Raw genomic sequence first — 20,218 nt, forward strand, 5'->3', positions numbered from 1 at the left:
ATACATATATATATATATAGATACATATATATGTATATATATACATATATATACACATATATATATACATATACACATACATACATACATACATACACATATATTAATATATATTATATTTATGGTATTCAAAAATAGGATGATTCAATTTATTTTTGAATATATTTAAAACGTGTAGTTTTTATTAAAATTAATTTTACAAATACAATTATTTTATATATTGTTAATAGAGTACAGTTTATTGTAGACAATACAATTATTTGCAATACCTGTTTGTATAAATAATATATGTAATATTAAGAAGGTTAATTGTTTTAATATCATTTAATTATCTTCTTAATATATTAAATATAGTTAAAAAGTAATTCATCAAAGTACTTAGTAGTAATTGTATTTATTTAGACATATAAATGTAATTTATATTATTATTCATAAAGAAAAAAAATATTTAAATCTTTTTTTATAATTTATTCATAATGTTTTTCAGTAACCAGAATCAAATAATTTGAAATACATGCCCAAGACCTTCCTTCCAATAATGACAGATTATAGCACAAAAATATAAAAATGGGAACCGTGACCCCCCTGCATCGCACTCAGCATCAAGGCTTGGAATTGGGGGTTAAATCACCAAAAATGATTCCCGGGCGTGACCACCGCTGCTGCTCACTGCTCCCCTCACCTCCCAGGGGGTGAACAAGGGTGATGGGTCGAATGGAGAGGATCATTTCACCACACCTAGTGTGTGTGTGTGTGTGTGTGTGTGTGTGTGTGCCTATCATTGCTACTCGAACCGTTTTTTTTACAGCCGAAGACGTCTTGAAGGTCGTTGAAGGTGACATGGTGGCGCGGACGTCTCCACTCTGAAGTCCGTCTGCTTAATCAGCCGCTCTTTTCTTCCCGTTTATTCCTCACATGAAACCAGCCTTTGATGTGAAGCCGCAGAGCCCCGCCAACATCGGCGGTGGAGGCCAGACTTGCAAGATGGCGCTCCAGCACGCCGTCTGGCGGCCCGAAGCTGTCGCACCTGAGCGGGATGGTGTGGTCTCTATTTGTGCGGCGGCGAGGACGAAGCAGGGATGGCATCAAACACACGTTTGGCTCGCGATAACAATGAGGAGCTCTGTGGGGGAGTATTTATTTATTAGGGACCGAATGTCCCTTTGGGACAGAAGACTATTGTATTTCTAAGGTTTTATTATTATTATTGAGCTGTAATTTGATCCCCTTAACATGCTTCAAAACTCACCAAATTTAACACAAACATCAGGACTGGCGAAAAAAATATTTAGATTGACTTAGACCTAGATTTCATACACTTACATCCTTCAGCAAAAATCAACAGGAAGTTGGCAAAAACCCCTTCAAAACAAAAGTTTCCTAAAAACATGTCATTTTTGCCTCTTTGAGCTGTAATTTGACCCCCTTAAAATGCTTCAAAACTCACCAAACTGGACACACACATCAGGACTGGCAAAAATTGTGATCTACTAAAAAAAATCAAACCCAAATCTAGCGCTCCCTAGAAATAAAACCCAGACATAACTGCTCTTGGGAAGAAAACAGACAAAACTGCGTGTAACTTCCGGTAGGAATGTTGTAGAGACATTAAACAAAAACCTCTATGTAGGTCTCACTTAGACCTACATTTCATTCATTGACATCCTTCAGCAAAAACCAACAGGAAGTTGGCAATTACCCCTTCAAACAGAAGGTTTGTAATACTGGACACACATCAGGACTGGCGAAAATTGCGATCTACTAAAAAAATCAAACCCCACAACTTAAAATTGGGCTCTAGCGCCCCCTAGGAATAAAACCCAGACAAAATTGCTCTTGGGAAGAAAACACAGACAAAATTGTTTGTAACTTCCGGTAGGAATGTTGTAGAGACATGAAACAAAAACCTCTATGTAGGTCCCACTTAGACCTACATTTCATTCATTGACATCCTTTAGCAAAAACCAACAGGAAGTTGGCAATTACCCCTTCAAACAAAAGGTTTGTAATACTGGACACACACATCAGGACTGGCGAAAATTGTGATCTACTAAAAAAAATCAAACCCCAAAACTTAAAATTGCGCTCTAGCGCCCCCTAGGAATAAAACACAGACAAAACTGCTCTTGGGAAGAAAACAGACAAAACTGCGTGTAACTTCCAGTAGAAATGTCGTAAAGACATGAAACAAAAACCTCTATGTAGGTCTCACTTAGACCTACATTTCATTCATTGACATCCTTTAGCAAAAACCAACAGGAAGTTGGCAATCACCCCTTCAAACAAAAGGTTTGTAATACTGGACACACACATCAGGACTGGCGAAAATTGCGATCTACTAAAAAAATCAAACCCCACAACTTAAAATTGCGCTCTAGCGCCCCCTAGGAATAAAACACAGACAAAACTGCTCTTGGGAAGAAAAAACAGACAAAATTGCTTGTAACTTCCGGTAGGAATGTCATAGAGACATGAAACAAAAACTTCTATGTAGGTCCCACTTAGACCTACATTTCATTCATTGACATCCTTTAGCAAAAACCAACAGGAAGTTAACAATTACCCCTTCAAACAAAAGGTTTGTAATACTGGACACACACATCAGGACTGGCGAAAATTGTGATCTACTAAAAAAAATCAAACCCCAAAACTTAAAATTGCGCTCTAGCGCCCCCTAGGAATAAAACACAGACAAAACTGCTCTTGGGAAGAAAACAGACAAAACTGCGTGTAACTTCCAGTAGAAATGTCGTAAAGACATGAAACAAAAACCTCTATGTAGGTCTCACTTAGACCTACATTTCATTCATTGACATCCTTTAGCAAAAACCAACAGGAAGTTGGCAATTACCCCTTCAAACAAAAGGTTTGTAATACTGGACACACACATCAGGACTGGCGAAAATTGCGATCTACTAAAAAAATCAAACCCCACAACTTAAAATTGCGCTCTAGCGCCCCCTAGGAATAAAACACAGACAAAACTGCTCTTGGGAAGAAAAAACAGACAAAATTGCTTGTAACTTCCGGTAGGAATGTCATAGAGACATGAAACAAAAACTTCTATGTAGGTCCCACTTAGACCTACATTTCATTCATTGACATCCTTTAGCAAAAACCAACATAAAGTTGGCAATTACCCCTTCAAACAAAAGGTTTGTAATACTGGACACACACATCAGGACTGGCGAAAAATGCGATCTAATAAAAAAAATCAAACCCCAAAACTTAAAATTGCGCTCTAGCGCCCCCTAGGAATAAAACACAGACAAAACTGCTCTTGGGAAGAAAAAACAGACAAAATTGCTTGTAACTTCCGGTAGGAACGTCATAGAGACATGAAACAAAAAGCTCTATGTAGGTTTCACTTAGACCTATATTTCATTCATTGACATCCTTTAGCAAAAACCAACATAAAGTTGGCAATTACCCCTTCAAACAAAAGGTTTGTAATACTGGACACACACATCAGGACTGGCGAAAATTATGATCTAATAAAAAAAATCAAACCCCAAAACTTAAAATTGCGCTCTAGCGCCCCCTAGGAATAAAACACAGACAAAACTGCTCTTGGGAAGAAAAAAACAGACAAAATTGATTGTAACTTCCGGTAGGAATGTCATAGAGACATTAAACAAAAACCTCTATGTAGGTCTCACTTAGACCTACATTTCATTCATTGACATCCTTCAGCAAAAACCAACAGGAAGTTGGCAATTACCCCTTCAAACAAAAGGTTTGTAATACTGGACACACACATCAGGACTGGCGAAAATTGCGATCTACTAAAAAAAATCAAAGCCCGAAACTTCAAATTGCGCTCTAGCGCCCCCTAGGAATAAAACACAGACAAAACTGCTCTTGGGAAGAAAACAGACAAAACTGCGTGTAACTTCCAGTAGAGATGTCATAGAGACATGAAACAAAAACCTCTATGTAGGTCCCACTTAGACCTACATTTCATTCATTGACATCCTTTAGCAAAAACCAACAGAAAGTTGGCAATTAACCCTTCAAACAAAAGGTTTGTAATACTGGACACACACATCAGGACTGGCGAAAATTGCGATCCAATAAAAAAATCAATCCCCAAAACTTAAAATTGCGCTCTAGCGCCCCCTAGGAATAACACACAGACAAAACTGCTCTTGGGAAGAAAAAACAGACAAAATTGCTTGTAACTTCCGGTAGGAATGTCATAGAGACATTAAACAAAAACCTCTATGTAGGTCCCACTTAGACCTACATTTCATTCATTGACATCCTTTAGCAAAAACCAACAGAAAGTTGGCAATTACCCCTTCAAACAAAAGGTTTGTAATACTGGACACACACATCAGGACTGGCGAAAAATGCGATCTAATAAAAAAAATCAAACCCCAAAACTTAAAATTGCGCTCTAGCGCCCCCTAGGAATAAAACACAGACAAAACTGCTTTTGGGAAGAAAAAAACAGACAAAATTGCTTGTAACTTCCGGTAGGAATGTCATAGAGACATTAAACAAAAACCTCTATGTGGGTCTCACTTAGACCTACATTTCATTCATCGACATCCTTCAGCAAAAACCAACAGGAAGTTGGCCAGTACCCCTTCAAACAAAAGGTTTGTAATACTGGACACACACATCAGGACTGGCGAAAATTGCAATCTAATAAAAAAATCAAACCCCAAAACTTAAAATTGCGCTCTAGCGCCCCCTAGGAATAAAACTCAGACAAAATTGCTCTTGGGAAGAAAACACAGACAAAACTGTTTGTAACTTCCGGTAGGAATGTTGTAGAGACATGAAACAAAAACCTCTATGTAGGTCTCACTTAGACTTACATTTCACATTTTGGTATCGATCCGATACCAAGTAGTTCCAGGATCATACATTGGTCATATTCAAAGTCCTCATGTGTTCAGGGACATATTTACTGACTTTATAAACATAATTTTATTGTTTTATTTTTTTTTTAAAGAAAAAAATATTTAGTGACAAAAAAAAATATTATAGTAGTATCGACTAGATATGCTCTTGTAATTGGTATCATTACAGTGGATGTCAGGTGTGGATCAATAATCTCTTACATCTGTCTATCCATTCACATTCACCCATTATCTAAATACGTAATAGTTTAGTTTCAACCATAAAAACCTTCATATAAGCACACATAATATCTCATCAATTAACATTTAACAATCGTTTCTAACATCTGTCTGTGTATATATATACATATATACATACATACATGCATACATACATACATACATATAGACATACATATATACATACATACATATAGACATACATATATACATACATGCATACATACATACATACATATAGACATACATATATACATACATACATATAGACATACATATATACATACATACATATATATATATATATATATATATATATATATATATATATATATATATATATATATATACATATATATATATATATACATACATACATACATACATACATACATACATAAACATATGTTTGTCTATTCATACACTGTAAATGACAATTGTAAACACCTGTGCGTTCATTTGCCTGCGTCTACAATCTACTTGTCTGTCCATTCGCTCACAAGCAAAACGTAAAAACTGATTTTCAAGGTAAAAACTGATTTTTAAGGAAAAACCTACTCAGTGGCCTAGTGGTTAGAGTGTCCGGCCTGACATCGGTAGGTTGTGAGTTCAAACCCCAGCCGAGTCATACCAAAGACTATAAAAATGGGAGCCATTACCTCCCTGCTTGGCACTCAGCATCAAGGGTTGAAATTGGGGGTTAAATCACCCAAAATGATTCCCGGGCGCGTCGCCGCTGCTGCTCACTGCTCCCCTCACCTCCCAGGGGGTGATCAAGGGTGATGGGTCAAATGCAGAGGACACATTTCACCACACCTAATGTGTGTGTGTGTGTGTGACAATCATTGCTACTTTAACTTGAACTTAAAAGTTGATTTTCAAGGTAAAAACTGATTTTTAAGGAAACATTTGATTTTCAAGGTAAGAGTTGATTTTCAGGTTAAAAACTGATTTTTAAGGTAAAAACTATTATTTAAGGAAACATTTGATTTTCAAGGTAAAAGTTGATTTTCAGGGTAAAAACTGATTTTTAAGGCAGAAGTTGATTTTTAAAGTAAAAACTGATTTTAAGGTAAAAACTGATTTTCAAGGTAAAAGTTGATTTTCAAGGTAAAAACAGATTTTTAAGGCACAAGTTGATTTTTAAGGTAAAAACTGATTTTTAAGGTAAAAACTGATTTTTAAGGAAACATTTGATTTTCAAGGTAAAAGTTGATTTTCAAGGTAAAAGTTGATTTTCAAGGTAGAAACTGATTTTCAAGGCACAAGTTGATTTTTAGTAAAAACTGATTTTTAAGGTAAACACTGATTTTTAAGGAAACATTTGATTTTCAAGGTAAAAGTTGATTTTCAGGGTAAAAACTGATTTTTAAGGCAGAAGTTGATTTTCAAGGTAAAAACTGATTTTCAAGGTAAAAACTGATTTTCAAGGCACAAGTTGATTTTTAGTAAAAACTGATTTTTAAGGTAAAAACTGATTTTCAAGGCACAAGTTGATTTTTAAGGTAAAAGCTGATTTTTAAGGAAACATTTGATCTTCAAGGTAAAAGTTGATTTTCAGGGTAAAAACTGATTTTTAAGGCAGAAGTTGATTTTCAAGATAAAAGTTGATTTTCAAGGTAAAAACTGATTTTCAAGGCACAAGTTGATTTTTAGTAAAAACTGATTTTTAAGGTAAAAACAGATTTTTAAGGAAACATTTGATTTTCAAGGTAAAAGTTTATTTTCAGGGTAAAAAACAATTTTTAAGGCAGAAGTTGATTTTCAAGGTAAAAAATGATTTTCAAGGTAAAAGTTGATTTTCAAGGTAAAAACAAATTTTTAAGGCAAATGTAGATTTTTAAGGTAAAAACTGATTTTTAAGTTAAAAGTTGATTTTCAAGGAAAAAGTTGATTTTCAAGGTAAAAACTGATTTTCAAGGCACAAGTTGATTTTTAGTAAAAAACTGATTTTTAAGGTAAAAACTGATTTTTAAGGAAACATTTGATTTTCAAAGTAAAAGTTGATTTTCAGGGTAAAAACTGATTTTTAAGGCAGAAGTTGATTTTCAAAGTAAAAACTGATTTTAAGGTAAAAACTGATTTTCAAGGTAAAAGTTGATTTTCAGGGTAAAAACTGATTTTTAAGGCAGAAGTTGATTTTCAAAGTAAAAACTGATTTTCAAGGTAAAAGTTGATTTTTAAGGTAAAAACAGATTTTCAAGGCACAAGTTGATTTTTAAGGTAAAAACTGATTTTTAAGGAAACATTTGATTTTCAAGGTAAAAGTTGATTTTCAGGGTAAAAACTGATTTTTAAGGCAGAAGTTGATTTTCAAGAAAAAAGTTGATTTTCAAGGTAAAAACTGATTTTCAAGGCACAAGTTGATTTTTAGTAAAAATTGATTTTTAAGGTAAAAACAGATTTTTAAGGAAACAAATTTATTTTCAAGGTAAAAGTTGATTTTCAGGGTAAAAACTGATTTTTAAGGCAGAAGTTGATTTTCAAAGTAAAAACTGATTTTAAGGTAACAACTGATTTTCAAGGTAAAAGTTGATTTTCAAGGTAAAAACTGATTTTTAAGGCACAAGTTGATTTTTAAGGTAAAAACTGATTTTTAAGGTAAAAACTGATTTTTAAGGAAACATTTGATTTTCAAGGTAAAAGTTGATTTTCAGGGTAAAAACTGATTTTCAAGGCAGAAGTTGATTTTCAAGATAAAAGTTGATTTTCAAGGTAAAAACTGATTTTCAAGGCACAAGTTGATTTTTAGTAAAAACTGATTTTTAAGGTAAAAACAGATTTTTAAGGAAACATTTGATATTCAAGGTAAAAGTTGATTTTCAGGGTAAAAACTGATTTTTAAGGCAGAAGTTGATTTTCAAGGTAAAAGTTGATTTTCAAGGTAAAAACAAATTTTTAAGGCAAATGTAGATTTTTAAAGTAAAAACTGATTTTTAAGGTAAAAACTGATTTTTAAGGTAAAAACTGATTTTTAAGGAAACGTGATTTTTAAGGTAAAAACTGATTTTTAAGGAAACATTTGATTTTTAAGGTAAAAACTGATTTTTAAGGTAAAAACTGATATTTAAGGAAACATTTGATTTTTAAGGTAAAATCTGATTTTTAAGGTAAAAACTGATATTTAAGGAAACATTTGATTTTTAAGGTAAAATCTGATTTTTAAGGCAAAAGTTGATTTTCAAGGTAAAAACAGATGTTTAAGGTAAAAACTGATTTTTAAGGAAACGTGATTTTTAAGGTAAAAACTGATTTTTAAGGAAACATTTGATTTTTAAGGTAAAAACTGATTTTTAAGGTAAAAACTGATATTTAAGGAAACATTTGATTTTTAAGTTAAAATCTGATTTTTAAGGTAAAAACTGATATTTAAGGAAACATTTGATTTTTAAGGTAAAAGTTGATTTTTAAGGTAAAAACAGATGTTTAAGGTAAAAACTGATTTTTAAGGAAACGTGATTTTTAAGGTAAAAACTGATTTTTAAGGAAACATTTGATTTTTAAGGAAAAACTGATTTTCAAGGTAAAAGTTGATTTTCAAGGTAAAAACTGATTTCTAAGGAAAAAGTAGATTTTTAAGGTAAAAACTTATTTTTGAGGAAAAAGTAGATTTTCAAGGTAAAAACTGATTTTCAAGGCACAAGTTGATTTTTAGTAAAAACTGATTTTTAAGGTAAAAACTGATTTTTAAGGAAACATTTGATTTTCAAGGTAAAAGTTGATTTTCAGGGTAAAATGATTTTTAAGGCAGAAGTTGATTTTCAAGGTAAAAGTTGATTTTCAAGGTAAAAATTTTTTTTTAAGGCAAATGTAGATTTTTAAGGTAAAAACTGATTTTTAAGGAAACATTTGATTTTTAAGGTAAAACTGATTTTTAAGGTAAAAACTGATATTTAAGGAAACATTTGATTTTTAAGGTAAAATCTGATTTTTAAGGCAAAAGTTGATTTTTAAGGTAAAAACTGATTTTTAAGGAAACGTGATTTTTAAGGTAAAAACTGATTTTCAAGGAAAAAGTTGGTTTTCAGGGTAAAAACTGATTTTTAAAGTAAAAACTGATTTTTAAAGAAAAAGTAGATTTTTTAGGTAAAAACTGATTTTTAAGGAAAAATTTGATATTCAAGGTAAAAACTGATATTCAAGGTAAAAGATGATTTTCAAAGAAAAAGTTGATTTTCAAGGTAAAAACTGATTTTTAAAGAAAAAGTAGACTTTTTAAGTAAACACTGATTTTTAAGGAAACATTTGATTTTCAAGGTAAAAAAATATTTTGTAAACACTCAAATGTTGAATACCCATCTATCCTTTCACATAATGGAAACATGTGTCTTCCTGTTCAACTGTATCTGTAGAGCGCGTATGTCCATTCGCATACAGTACAAAAAAATCATATGTGCCATGCCTGCCATGAAAACGTCGCATCCAGCATAAATGTGTTTCTCCATTCACATACTAACGGATAATGTGTCACTGCGCTTGTGTGTCCAGAACAGCAAACATTATGGAGACACAAAGGTGCATCAAAAGCAAGTTAGAGGGAAGAAAGTGTTTGTCGTGTTGCAGATGATGAGATCCGACCTGACTTGCTGATATTTTTACTCTCCCAGCAGGCGAACTGACTGACGGAAACAAAGCTTGTTTTGTGTGCGGCGTGAAATAAAACTAACCACCCAGAAGAAGCTCGCAGATGTTTGTGCCAGTTCTGCTTCACTGGGGGAATGGGCGGTGCGGTCCATTCATGTAACCTAACAATATAAGAATGTATCTGTCCATTCACATGCTATACATATCAAATGTAGACAAATGTCCGTCCTTTCACATACACTCAAAATGGAGGTATAATTATGGTCTTACGTGCCCACTCATAATGTTGACATCTGTTTGTCCAGTCACATAAAACAACAATATACTGTAAGTTTTTATCCGTCCATTCCACATGCTATATATATCAAATGTAGACCAATGTCTGTCCTTTCACATACATACAACATTTCGGCATGGTTCTGGACCTACACGTCCACCTATAATATTGACATCTGTTTGTCCATTCACGTAACCCTACAACATAAGTATTTATCTGTCCATTGACATGCTACACAAGTACAATTTAGACAAATGTCTGTCCTTTTACATACCCTTAAAATGCAGGAATGAATATGGTCCTACACGTCCACCCATAATGTTGACATCTGTTTGTCCAGTCACATAACCCTACAATATAAGTATGTTTATGTCCTTTTACATGCTATAGATATCAAATGTTGACAAATATCTGTCCCTTCACATACACTCAAAATGTAGGTATAATTATGGTCCCACACGTCCACCCATAATGTTGACATCTGTTTGTCCATTCACATAAAGCTATAATATACTGTAAGATTTTATCGGTCCATTCCACATACTATACATATCAAATGTAGACAAATGTATGTCCTTTCACATACACTCAAAATGTAGGTATAATTATGGTCCTACACGTCCACTCATAATGTTAAAATCAGTTTGTCCGTTCACATAACCCTACAATATAAGTATTTATCTGTCCATTGACATGCTATACAACTAAAATTTAGACAAATGTATGTCCTTTTACGTACACTCATAATGTAAGTATAATTATGGTCCTACACGTCCACTCATGTTAAAATCATTTTTTCCACTCACATAACCTTAAAATATAAGTAGTCATTTGTCCATTCACATGCTATACATATCAAATGTAGACAAATGTCTGTCCTTTCACTTACACTAAAAATGCAGCTATGATTATTGTCCTACACGTCCACCTACAATGTTGACATCAGTTTGTCCATTCACATAACCCTACAATATAAGTATTTATCTGTCCATTGACATGCTATACAAGTAAAATTTAGACAAATGTCTATCTTTTCACATACCCTTAAAATGCAGGAATGATTATGGTCCTACACGTCCACCCATAACGTTGACATCTGTTTGTCCAGTCACATAACACTACAATATAAGTATGTTTATGTCCTTTTACATACTATAGATATCAAATGTGGACAAATATCTGTCCCTTCACATACACTTAAAATGTAGGTATAATTATGGTCCTACACATCCACCCATAATGTCATCTGTTTGTCATCTGTTTGACATCTGTTTGTCCATTCACATAAAGCTACAACATACTGTAAGATTTTATCGGTCCATTCCACATGCCATACATATCAAATGTAGACAAATGAATGTCCTTTCACATACACTCAAAATGTAGGTGTAATCATGGTCCTACACGTCCACCAACATGTTAAAATCTGTATGTCCATTCACATAACCCATTATAAAAGTATTTATCTGTCTATTCACATGCTACACAACTAAAATTTAGACAAATGTATGTCCTTTTACGTACACTCATAATGTAAGTATAATTATGGTCCTACACGTCCACTCATGTTAAAATCATTTTTTCCACTCACATAACCCTAAAATATAAGTAGTCATTTGTCCATTCACATGCTATACATATCAAATGTAGACAAATGTCTGTCCTTTCACTTACACTAAAAATGCAGCTATGATTATTGTCCTACACGTCCACCTACAATGTTGACATCAGTTTGTCCATTCACATAACCCTACAATATAAGTATTTATCTGTCCATTGACATGCTATACAAGTAAAATTTAGACAAATGTCTGTCCTTTCACATACCTTAAAATGCAGGAATGGTTATGGTCCTACACGTCCACCCATAACGTTGACATCTGTTTGTCCAGTCACATAACACTACAATATAAGTATGTTTATGTCCTTTTACATGCTATAGATATCAAATGTGGACAAATATCTGTCCCTTCACATACACTCAAAATCTAGGTATAATTATGGTCCTACACGTCCACCCATAATGTTGACATCTGTTTGTCCATTCACATAAAGCTATAATATACTGTAAGATTTTATCGGTCCATTCCACATACTATACATATCAAATGTAGACAAATGTATGTCCTTTCACATACACTCAAAATGTAGGTATAATTATGGTCCTACACGTCCACTCATAATGTTAAAATCAGTTTTTCCGTTCACATAACCCTACAATATAAGTATTTATCTGTCCATTGACATGCTATACAAGTAAAATTTAGACAAATGTCTGTCCTTTCACATACCCTTAAAATGCAGGAATGATTATGGTCCTACACGTCCACCCATAATGTTGACATCTGTTTGTCCAGTCACATAACCCTACAATATAAGTATGTTTATGTCCTTTTACATGCTATAGATATCAAATGTGGACAAATATTTGTCCCTTCACATACACTCAAAATGTAGGTATAGTTATGGTCTTACACGTTCACCCTTAATGTTGACATATGTTTGTCCATTCACATAAAGCTATAATATACTGTGAGATTCCACATACTATACATATCAAATGTAGACAAATGTATGTCCTTTCACATACACTCAAAATGCAAGTATAATTATGGTCCTACACATCCACTCATAATGTTAAAATCAGTTTGTCCATTCACATAACCCTACAATATAAGTATTTATCTGTCCATTGACATGCTATACAAGTAAAATTTAGACAAATGTCTGTCCTTTCACATACCCTTAAAATGCAGGAATGATTATGGTCCTACACGTCCACCCATAACGTTGACATCTGTTTGTCCAGTCACATAACCCTACAATATAAGTATGTTTATGTCCTTTTACATGCTATAGATATCAAATGTGGACAAATATCCGTCCCTTCACATACACTCAAAATGTAGGTATAATTATGGTCCTACACGTCCACCTATAATGTTGACATCTGTTTGTCCAGTCACATAACACTACAATATAAGTATGTTTATGTCCTTTTACATGCTATAGATATCAAATGTGGACAAATATCTGTCCCTTCACATACACTCAAAATATAGGTATAATTATGGTCCTACACGTCCACCCATAATGTTGACATCTGTTTGTCCATTCTCATAAATCTACAATATACTGTAAGATTCTATCGGTCCATTCCACACACTATACATATCAAATGTAGACAAATGTATGTCCTTTCACATACACTCAAAATGCAGGTATAATCATGGTCCTACACGTCCACCAACATGTTAAAATCTGTATGTCCATTCACATAACCCATTATAAAAGTATTTATCTGTCTATTCACATGCTACACAACTAAAATTTGGACAAATGTATGTCCTTTCACATACACTCAAAATGTAGGTATAATTATGGTCCTACACGTCCACTCATAATTTTAAAATCTGTTTGTCCGTTCACATAACCCTACAATATAAGTATTTATCTGTCCATTGACATGCTATACAAGTAAAATTTAGACGAATGTCTGTCCTTTCACATACCCTTAAAATGCAGGAATGATTATGGTCCTACACGTCCACCCATAATGTTGACATCTGTTTGTCCAGTCACATAAAGCTACAATATACTGTAAGATTTTTTCGATCCATTCCACATGCTATACATATCAAATGTAGACAAATGTATGTCCTTTCACATACACTCAAAATGTAGGTATAATTATGGTCCTACACGTCCACTCATAATGTTAAAATCAGTTTGTCCGTTCACATAACCCTACAATATAAGTATTTATCTGTCCATTGACATGCTATACAAGTAAAATTTAGACAAATGTCTGTCCTTTCACATACCCTTAAAATGCAGGAATGATTATGGTCCTACACGTCCACCCATAATGTTGACATCTGTTTGTCCAGTCACATAAAGCTACAATATACTGTAAGATTTTATCGATCCATTCCACATGCTATACATATCAAATGTAGTCAAATGTATGTCCTTTCACATACACTCAAAATGTAGGTATAATTACGGTCCTACACGTCCACCATCATGTTAAAATCTGTATGTCCATTCACGTAAACCCACATCACGTTAACGCCCGCCCGTCCTTCCCCGAACACGCACACGCCTCGTCCGGTGACAGGTCGCCCGTCACCGGACGAGGCCGCCCGTGCCAACGCGGGACAGACAGACGTGACTTCACGGGATAAGAGAAGGGACAAACGGAGGTTTGTCCCTTCCCCCTTAGCCAAGTGTACTTCGTCTTCGTTCCACTCCTCTCTATTTTCCTCCGTCACGGCCGCCCTCATTGTTCACTTTCATTATCAAACGCCACCACCCAGATTATTTATAGCCCCGCACGGGGGGTGTAGTGTTGAGGGGGCGGGGCCATGGCGCTTTTCAACTTTTTTTCCTTTTTTTTCCCCGGAAAATGTCGGCAATGTCACCTACCTGTCGCTCCGACATGACGTAGAGGTGAGCGCGGTCCAGCGAGAAGGCCATGTCCCGGAGGATGGGGGCGCCGTCCTTCATCACCGTCACCGTCTCGTACTGGACGCCGCCGTCAGGGGGGCCGTCCACGCGGATCTGGGCGGGAAAGAAGCGTTTTTTCCGTCACATGGCAGTCAAGATCAATAGGAGTCCTGTGAAGACGTTGAATAGTCCCGGGAGACCGGGTCTTAAAGCCCTACTTGTACCATCAATAACGTACACGTTTGTGTCAAACACTCGTCAAAATCAATAGGATTTCACAACAAAAGCTCCTAATTTTCCCTTCGGTTTTGTTGTCTTTTATCCAAAACCTCAAAAGCAGTGAAGTCGTCACGTTGAATAAAAAGAGAATACAACGATTTGTGAATCATTTTTACTTATATTCCATTGAATAAAACTGCAAAAGACAAGATATTTAACAATTTTTGCAAATATTGCCTGCAAAATGGTTCAAAAAAGCTGGCACACGTGGCAAAAAAGACTGAATGAAGTTGAGGAATGCTCATTAAAGACTTATTTGCCGATTGTATTGTACCGTATGTCCCGGCAAGAAATCTGCCTTCAAAATACTCCGGCTTATTAGTGATTCCTAGCCCCCAAAAAAAGTCTGCGGGCTATAGAGCGTTTTCCGTTCGGGCTCCAGTACTCTGGAATGCCCTCCCGGTAACAGTTCGAGATGCTACCTCAGTAGAAGCATTTAAGTCTCACCTTAAAACTCATCTGTATACTCTAGCCTTTAAATAGACTCCCTTTTTAGACCAGTTGATCTGCCGTTTCTTTTCTTTTTCTTCTATGTCCCACTCTCCCTTGTGGAGGGGGTCCGGTCCGATCCGGTGGCCATGTACTGCTTGCCTGTGTATCGGCTGGGGACATCTCTGCGCTGCTGATCCGCCTCCGCTTGGGATGGTTTCCTGCTGGCTCCGCTGTGAACGGGACTCTCGCTGATGTGTTGGATCCGCTTTGGACTGGACTCTCGCGACTGTGTTAGATCCATTGTGGATTGAACTTTCACAGTATCATGTTAGACCCGCTCGACATCCATTGCTTTCCTCCTCTCCAAGGTTCTCATAGTCATTATTGTCACCGACGTCCCACTGGGTGTGAGTTTTCCTTGCCCTTATGTGGGCCTACTGAGGATGTCGTGGTGGTTTGTGCAGCCCTTTGAGACACTAGTGATTTAGGGCTGTATAAGTAAACATTGATTGATTGATTGATTGATAGAAGCATTTAAGTCTCACCTTAAAACTCATCTGTATACTCTAGCCTTTAAATAGACCTCCTTTTTAGACCAGTTGATCTGCCGCTTCTTTTCTTTCTCCTATGTCCCCCCCCTCCCTTGTGGAGGGGGTCCGGTCCGATGACCATGGATGAAGTACTGGCTGTCCAGAGTCGAGACCCAGGATGGACCGCTCGCCTGTATCGGTTGGGGACATCTCTACGCTGCTGATCCGCCTCCGCTTGAGATGGTTTCCTGTGGACGGGACTCTCGCTGCTGTCTTGGATCCGCTTGAACTGAACTCTCGCGGCTGTGTTGGAGCCACTATGGATTGAACTTCCACAGTATCATGTTAGACCCGCTCGACATCCATTGCTTTCGGTCCCCTAGAGGGGGGGGGGGGTTGCCCACATCTGAGGTCCTCTCCAAGGTTTCTCATAGTCAGCATTGTCACTGGCGTCCCACTGGATGTGAATTCTCCCTGCCCACTGGGTGTGAGTTTTCCTTGCCCTTTTGTGGGTTCTTCCGAGGATGTTGTAGTCGTAATGATTTGTGCAGTCCTTTGAGACATTTGTGATTTGGGGCTATATAAATAAACATCGATTGCCCGAAAGGGAATAAGCGGTAGAAAATGGATGGATGGATGGATGATTGATTGATTGATATTTGGAACATCCCGCAGGTGAGCAGGCTAATCGGGAACAGGTGGGTGCCATGATTGGGTATAAAAGCAGCTTCTATGAAATGCTCACTCGTTCACAAACCAGGACGGGGCGAAGGTCACCACTTTGTCAACAAATGCCCGAGCAAATTGTTTAAGAACCACATTTCTCAACAAGGAATTTAGGGATTTCACCATCTATGCTCCGTAATATCATCAAAAGGTTCAGAGAATCTGAAAAAACCCCGAAAACCACATTGAATGCCCGTGACCTTGGATCCCTTAGACAGTAACCCATCACAAAGCATCATCAGTGTGTAAAAGATATCACCACATGGGCTCAGGAACACTTCAGAAAACCACTGTCAATAACTACAGTCGGTCGCTACATCTGTAAGTGCAAGTTTAAACTCTACTATGCAAAGCCACAGCCATTTATCAACAACACCCGGAAACTCCGCCGGCTACGATTATGGTCCTGCACGTCCACCTACAATGTTGACATCTGTTTGTCCAGTCACATAACCCTACAATATAAGTATGTTTATGTCCTTTTACATGCTATAGATATCAAATGTAGACAAATGTCTGTCCTTTCACATACACTCAAAATTTAGGTATAATTATGGTCCTACACGTCCACTCATAATGTTAAAATCAGTTTGTCCATTCACATAACCCTACAATATAAGTATTTATCTGTCCATTGACATGCTATACAAGTATAAATTAGACAAATGTCTGTCCTTTCACATACCCTTAAAATGCAGGAATGATTATGGTCCTACACGTCCACCCATAATGTTGACATTTGTTTGTCCAGTCACATAATCCTACAATATAAGTATGTGTCTGTCCTTTTACATGCCATAAAGATCAAATGTAAACAAATGTCTGTCTTTTCACATCCACCCAAAATGTAGATACAATCATGGTCCTACACGTCCACCATCATGTTAAAATCTGTATGTCCATTCACATAACCCATTATAAAAGTATTTATCCGTCTATTCACATGCTACACAACTAAAATTTTGACAAATGTATGTCCTTTTACATACACTCAAAATGTAAGTATAATTATGGTCCTACACGTCCACTCATAATGTTAAAATCAGTTTTTCCATTCACATAACCCTAAAATATAAGTAGTTATTTGTCCATTCACATGCTATACATATCAAATATAGAAAAATGTCTGTCCTTTCACATACACTAAAAATGCAGCTACGATTATGGTCCTACACGTCCACCTACAATGTTGACATCTGTTTGTCCAGTCACATAATCCTACAATATAAGTATGTGTCTGTCCTTTTACATGCCATACAGATCAAATGTAAACAAATGTCTGTCTTTTCACATCCACCCAAAATGTAGATACAATCATGGTCCTACACGTCCACCATCATGTTAAAATCTGTATGTCCATTCACATAACCCACTATAAAAGTATTTATCCGTCTATTCACATGCTACACAACTAAAATTTTGACAAATGTATGTCCTTTTACATACACTCAAAATGTAAGTATAATTATGGTCCTACATGTCCACTCATAATGTTAAAATCTGTTTTTCCATTCACATAACCCTAAAATATAAGTAGTTATTTGTCCATTCACATGCTATACATATCAAATATAGAAAAATGTCTGTCCTTTCACATACACTAAAAATGCAGCTACGATTATGGTCCTACACGTCCACCTACAATGTTGACATCTGTTTGTCCAGTCACATAACCCTACAATATAAGTATGTATCTGTCCATTCACATGCTATAGATATCAAATGTAGACAAATGTCTGTCCTTTCACATACACTCAAAATTTAGGTATAATTATGGTCCTACACGTCCACTCATAATGTTAAAATCAGTTTGTCCATTCACATAACCCTACAATATAAGTATTTATCTGTCCATTGACATGCTATACAAGTATAAATTAGACAAATGTCTGTCCTTTCACATACCCTTAAAATGCAGGAATGATTATGGTCCTACACGTCCACCCATAATGTTGACATTTGTTTGTCCAGTCACATAATCCTACAATATAAGTATGTGTCTGTCCTTTTACATGCCATACAGATCAAATGTAAACAAATGTCTGTCTTTTCACATCCACCCAAAATGTAGATACAATCATGGTCCTACACGTCCACCATCATGTTAAAATCTGTATGTCCATTCACATAACCCATTATAAAAGTATTTATCCATCTATTCACATGCTACACAACTAAAATTTAGACAAATGTATGTCCTTTTACATGCACTCAAAATGTAAGTATAATTATGGTCCTACACGTCCACTCATAATGTTAAAATCAGTTTTTCCATTCACATAACCCTAAAATATAAGTAGTTATTTGTCCATTCACATGCTATACATATCAAATATAGAAAAATGTCTGTCCTTTCACATACACTAAAAACGCAGCTACGATTATGGTCCTACACGTCCACCTACAATGTTGACATCTGTTTGTCCAGTCACATAACCCTGCAATATAAGTATGTGTCCGTCCATTCACATGCAAAAGATATCAAATGTAGACACATGTATGTCCTTTCACATACACTCAAAATGTCGGTATAATTATGGTCCCACACGTCCACCCATAATGTTGACATGTGTTTGTCCATTCACATAAAGCTACAATATACTGAAAGATTTTATCGGTCCATTCCACATGCCATACATATCAAATGTAGACAAATGTATGTCCTTTCACATACACTCAAAATGTCGGTATAATTATGGTCCTACACGTCCACCCATAATGTTGACATGTGTTTGTCCATTCACATAAAGCTACAATATACTGTAAGATTTTATCGGTCCATTCCACATGCCATACATATCAAATGTAGACAAATGTATGTCCTTTCTCATACACTCAAAATGTCGGTATAATTATGGTCCTACACGTCCACCCATAATGTTGACATGTGTTTGTCCATTCACATAAAGCTACAATATACTGTAAGATTTTATCGGTCCATTCCACATGCCATACATATCAAATGTAGACAAATGTATGTCCTTTCACATACACTCAAAATGTCGGTATAATTACGGTCCTACACGTCCACCATCATGTTAAAATCTGTATGTCCATTCACGTAAACCCACATCACGTTAACGCCCGCCCGTCCTTCCCCGAACACGGACGCCCGTCACCGGACGAGGTCGCCCGTGCTCGTCTAAGATGGACTGATGCAAAGTGGAAAACGTGTTCTGACGAGTCCACATGTCAAATTGTTTTTGGATACTGTTGACGTCGTGTGCTCCGGACCAAAGAGTTTAAGAACCATCCGGATTGTTCAAGGTGCAAAGTTGATGGGGGTACGGGGGTGCATTAGTGTCCAAGGCATGGGTAACTTACACATCTGTGAAGGCAGCATTCATGCTGAAAGGTACATACAGCTTTTGGAGCGATATCATGGACGCCCCTGCTTATTTCAGAGAGACGATGCCAAGCCGCTTGTTACAACAGCGTGGCTCCATTGGAAAAGAGTGCGGGTACTAGACCGGCCTGCCTGTAGTCCAGACATTGAAAATGTGTGGTGTAATATGGAGATGAGTGTTTATAAGGTTATGTGCCAGCAAAAAGGCAGACCTGGACCATGTTGTTTCAAATCAATAGGATTCCTGTGCAGACAGAACAACAGTCTATGGACGCTTGAAGATCCGTTGTTCAAGTGCAGGGGTGCCCACACTTTTTCTGCAGGCGAGCTACTTTTCAATTGACCAACTCGAGGGGATCTACCTCATTTAAATATATCATTTATATTTATTTATTTATGAAAGAGACATTTTTGTAAACAAGTTAAATGTGTTTAATGATAATACAAGCATGTGTAACACATATAGATGTCTTTCTTTCACGAAGACAAGAATATAAGTTGGTGT

The 20,218-nt window shown here is 36.0% G+C and overlaps 1 protein-coding gene across 1 annotated transcript in view; it reads right to left on the reverse strand.

Annotated features, from left to right (window-relative positions):
• The window catches only part of plxna2 (plexin A2), an 801,241-nt gene that overhangs the window by 343,627 nt on the left and 437,396 nt on the right, over positions 1 to 20,218 (reverse strand). Inside the window, exon 4 of the mRNA XM_061902603.1 lies at positions 14,380 to 14,514. Within this exon, the coding sequence (XP_061758587.1) occupies positions 14,380 to 14,514 (135 nt within the window). The remainder of the gene's footprint in view (positions 1 to 14,379; positions 14,515 to 20,218) is intronic.

Source organism: Nerophis ophidion, linkage group LG06 (assembly GCF_033978795.1).
Source record: "Nerophis ophidion isolate RoL-2023_Sa linkage group LG06, RoL_Noph_v1.0, whole genome shotgun sequence".
NCBI classification, from domain to species: Eukaryota; Metazoa; Chordata; class Actinopteri; order Syngnathiformes; family Syngnathidae; genus Nerophis; species Nerophis ophidion.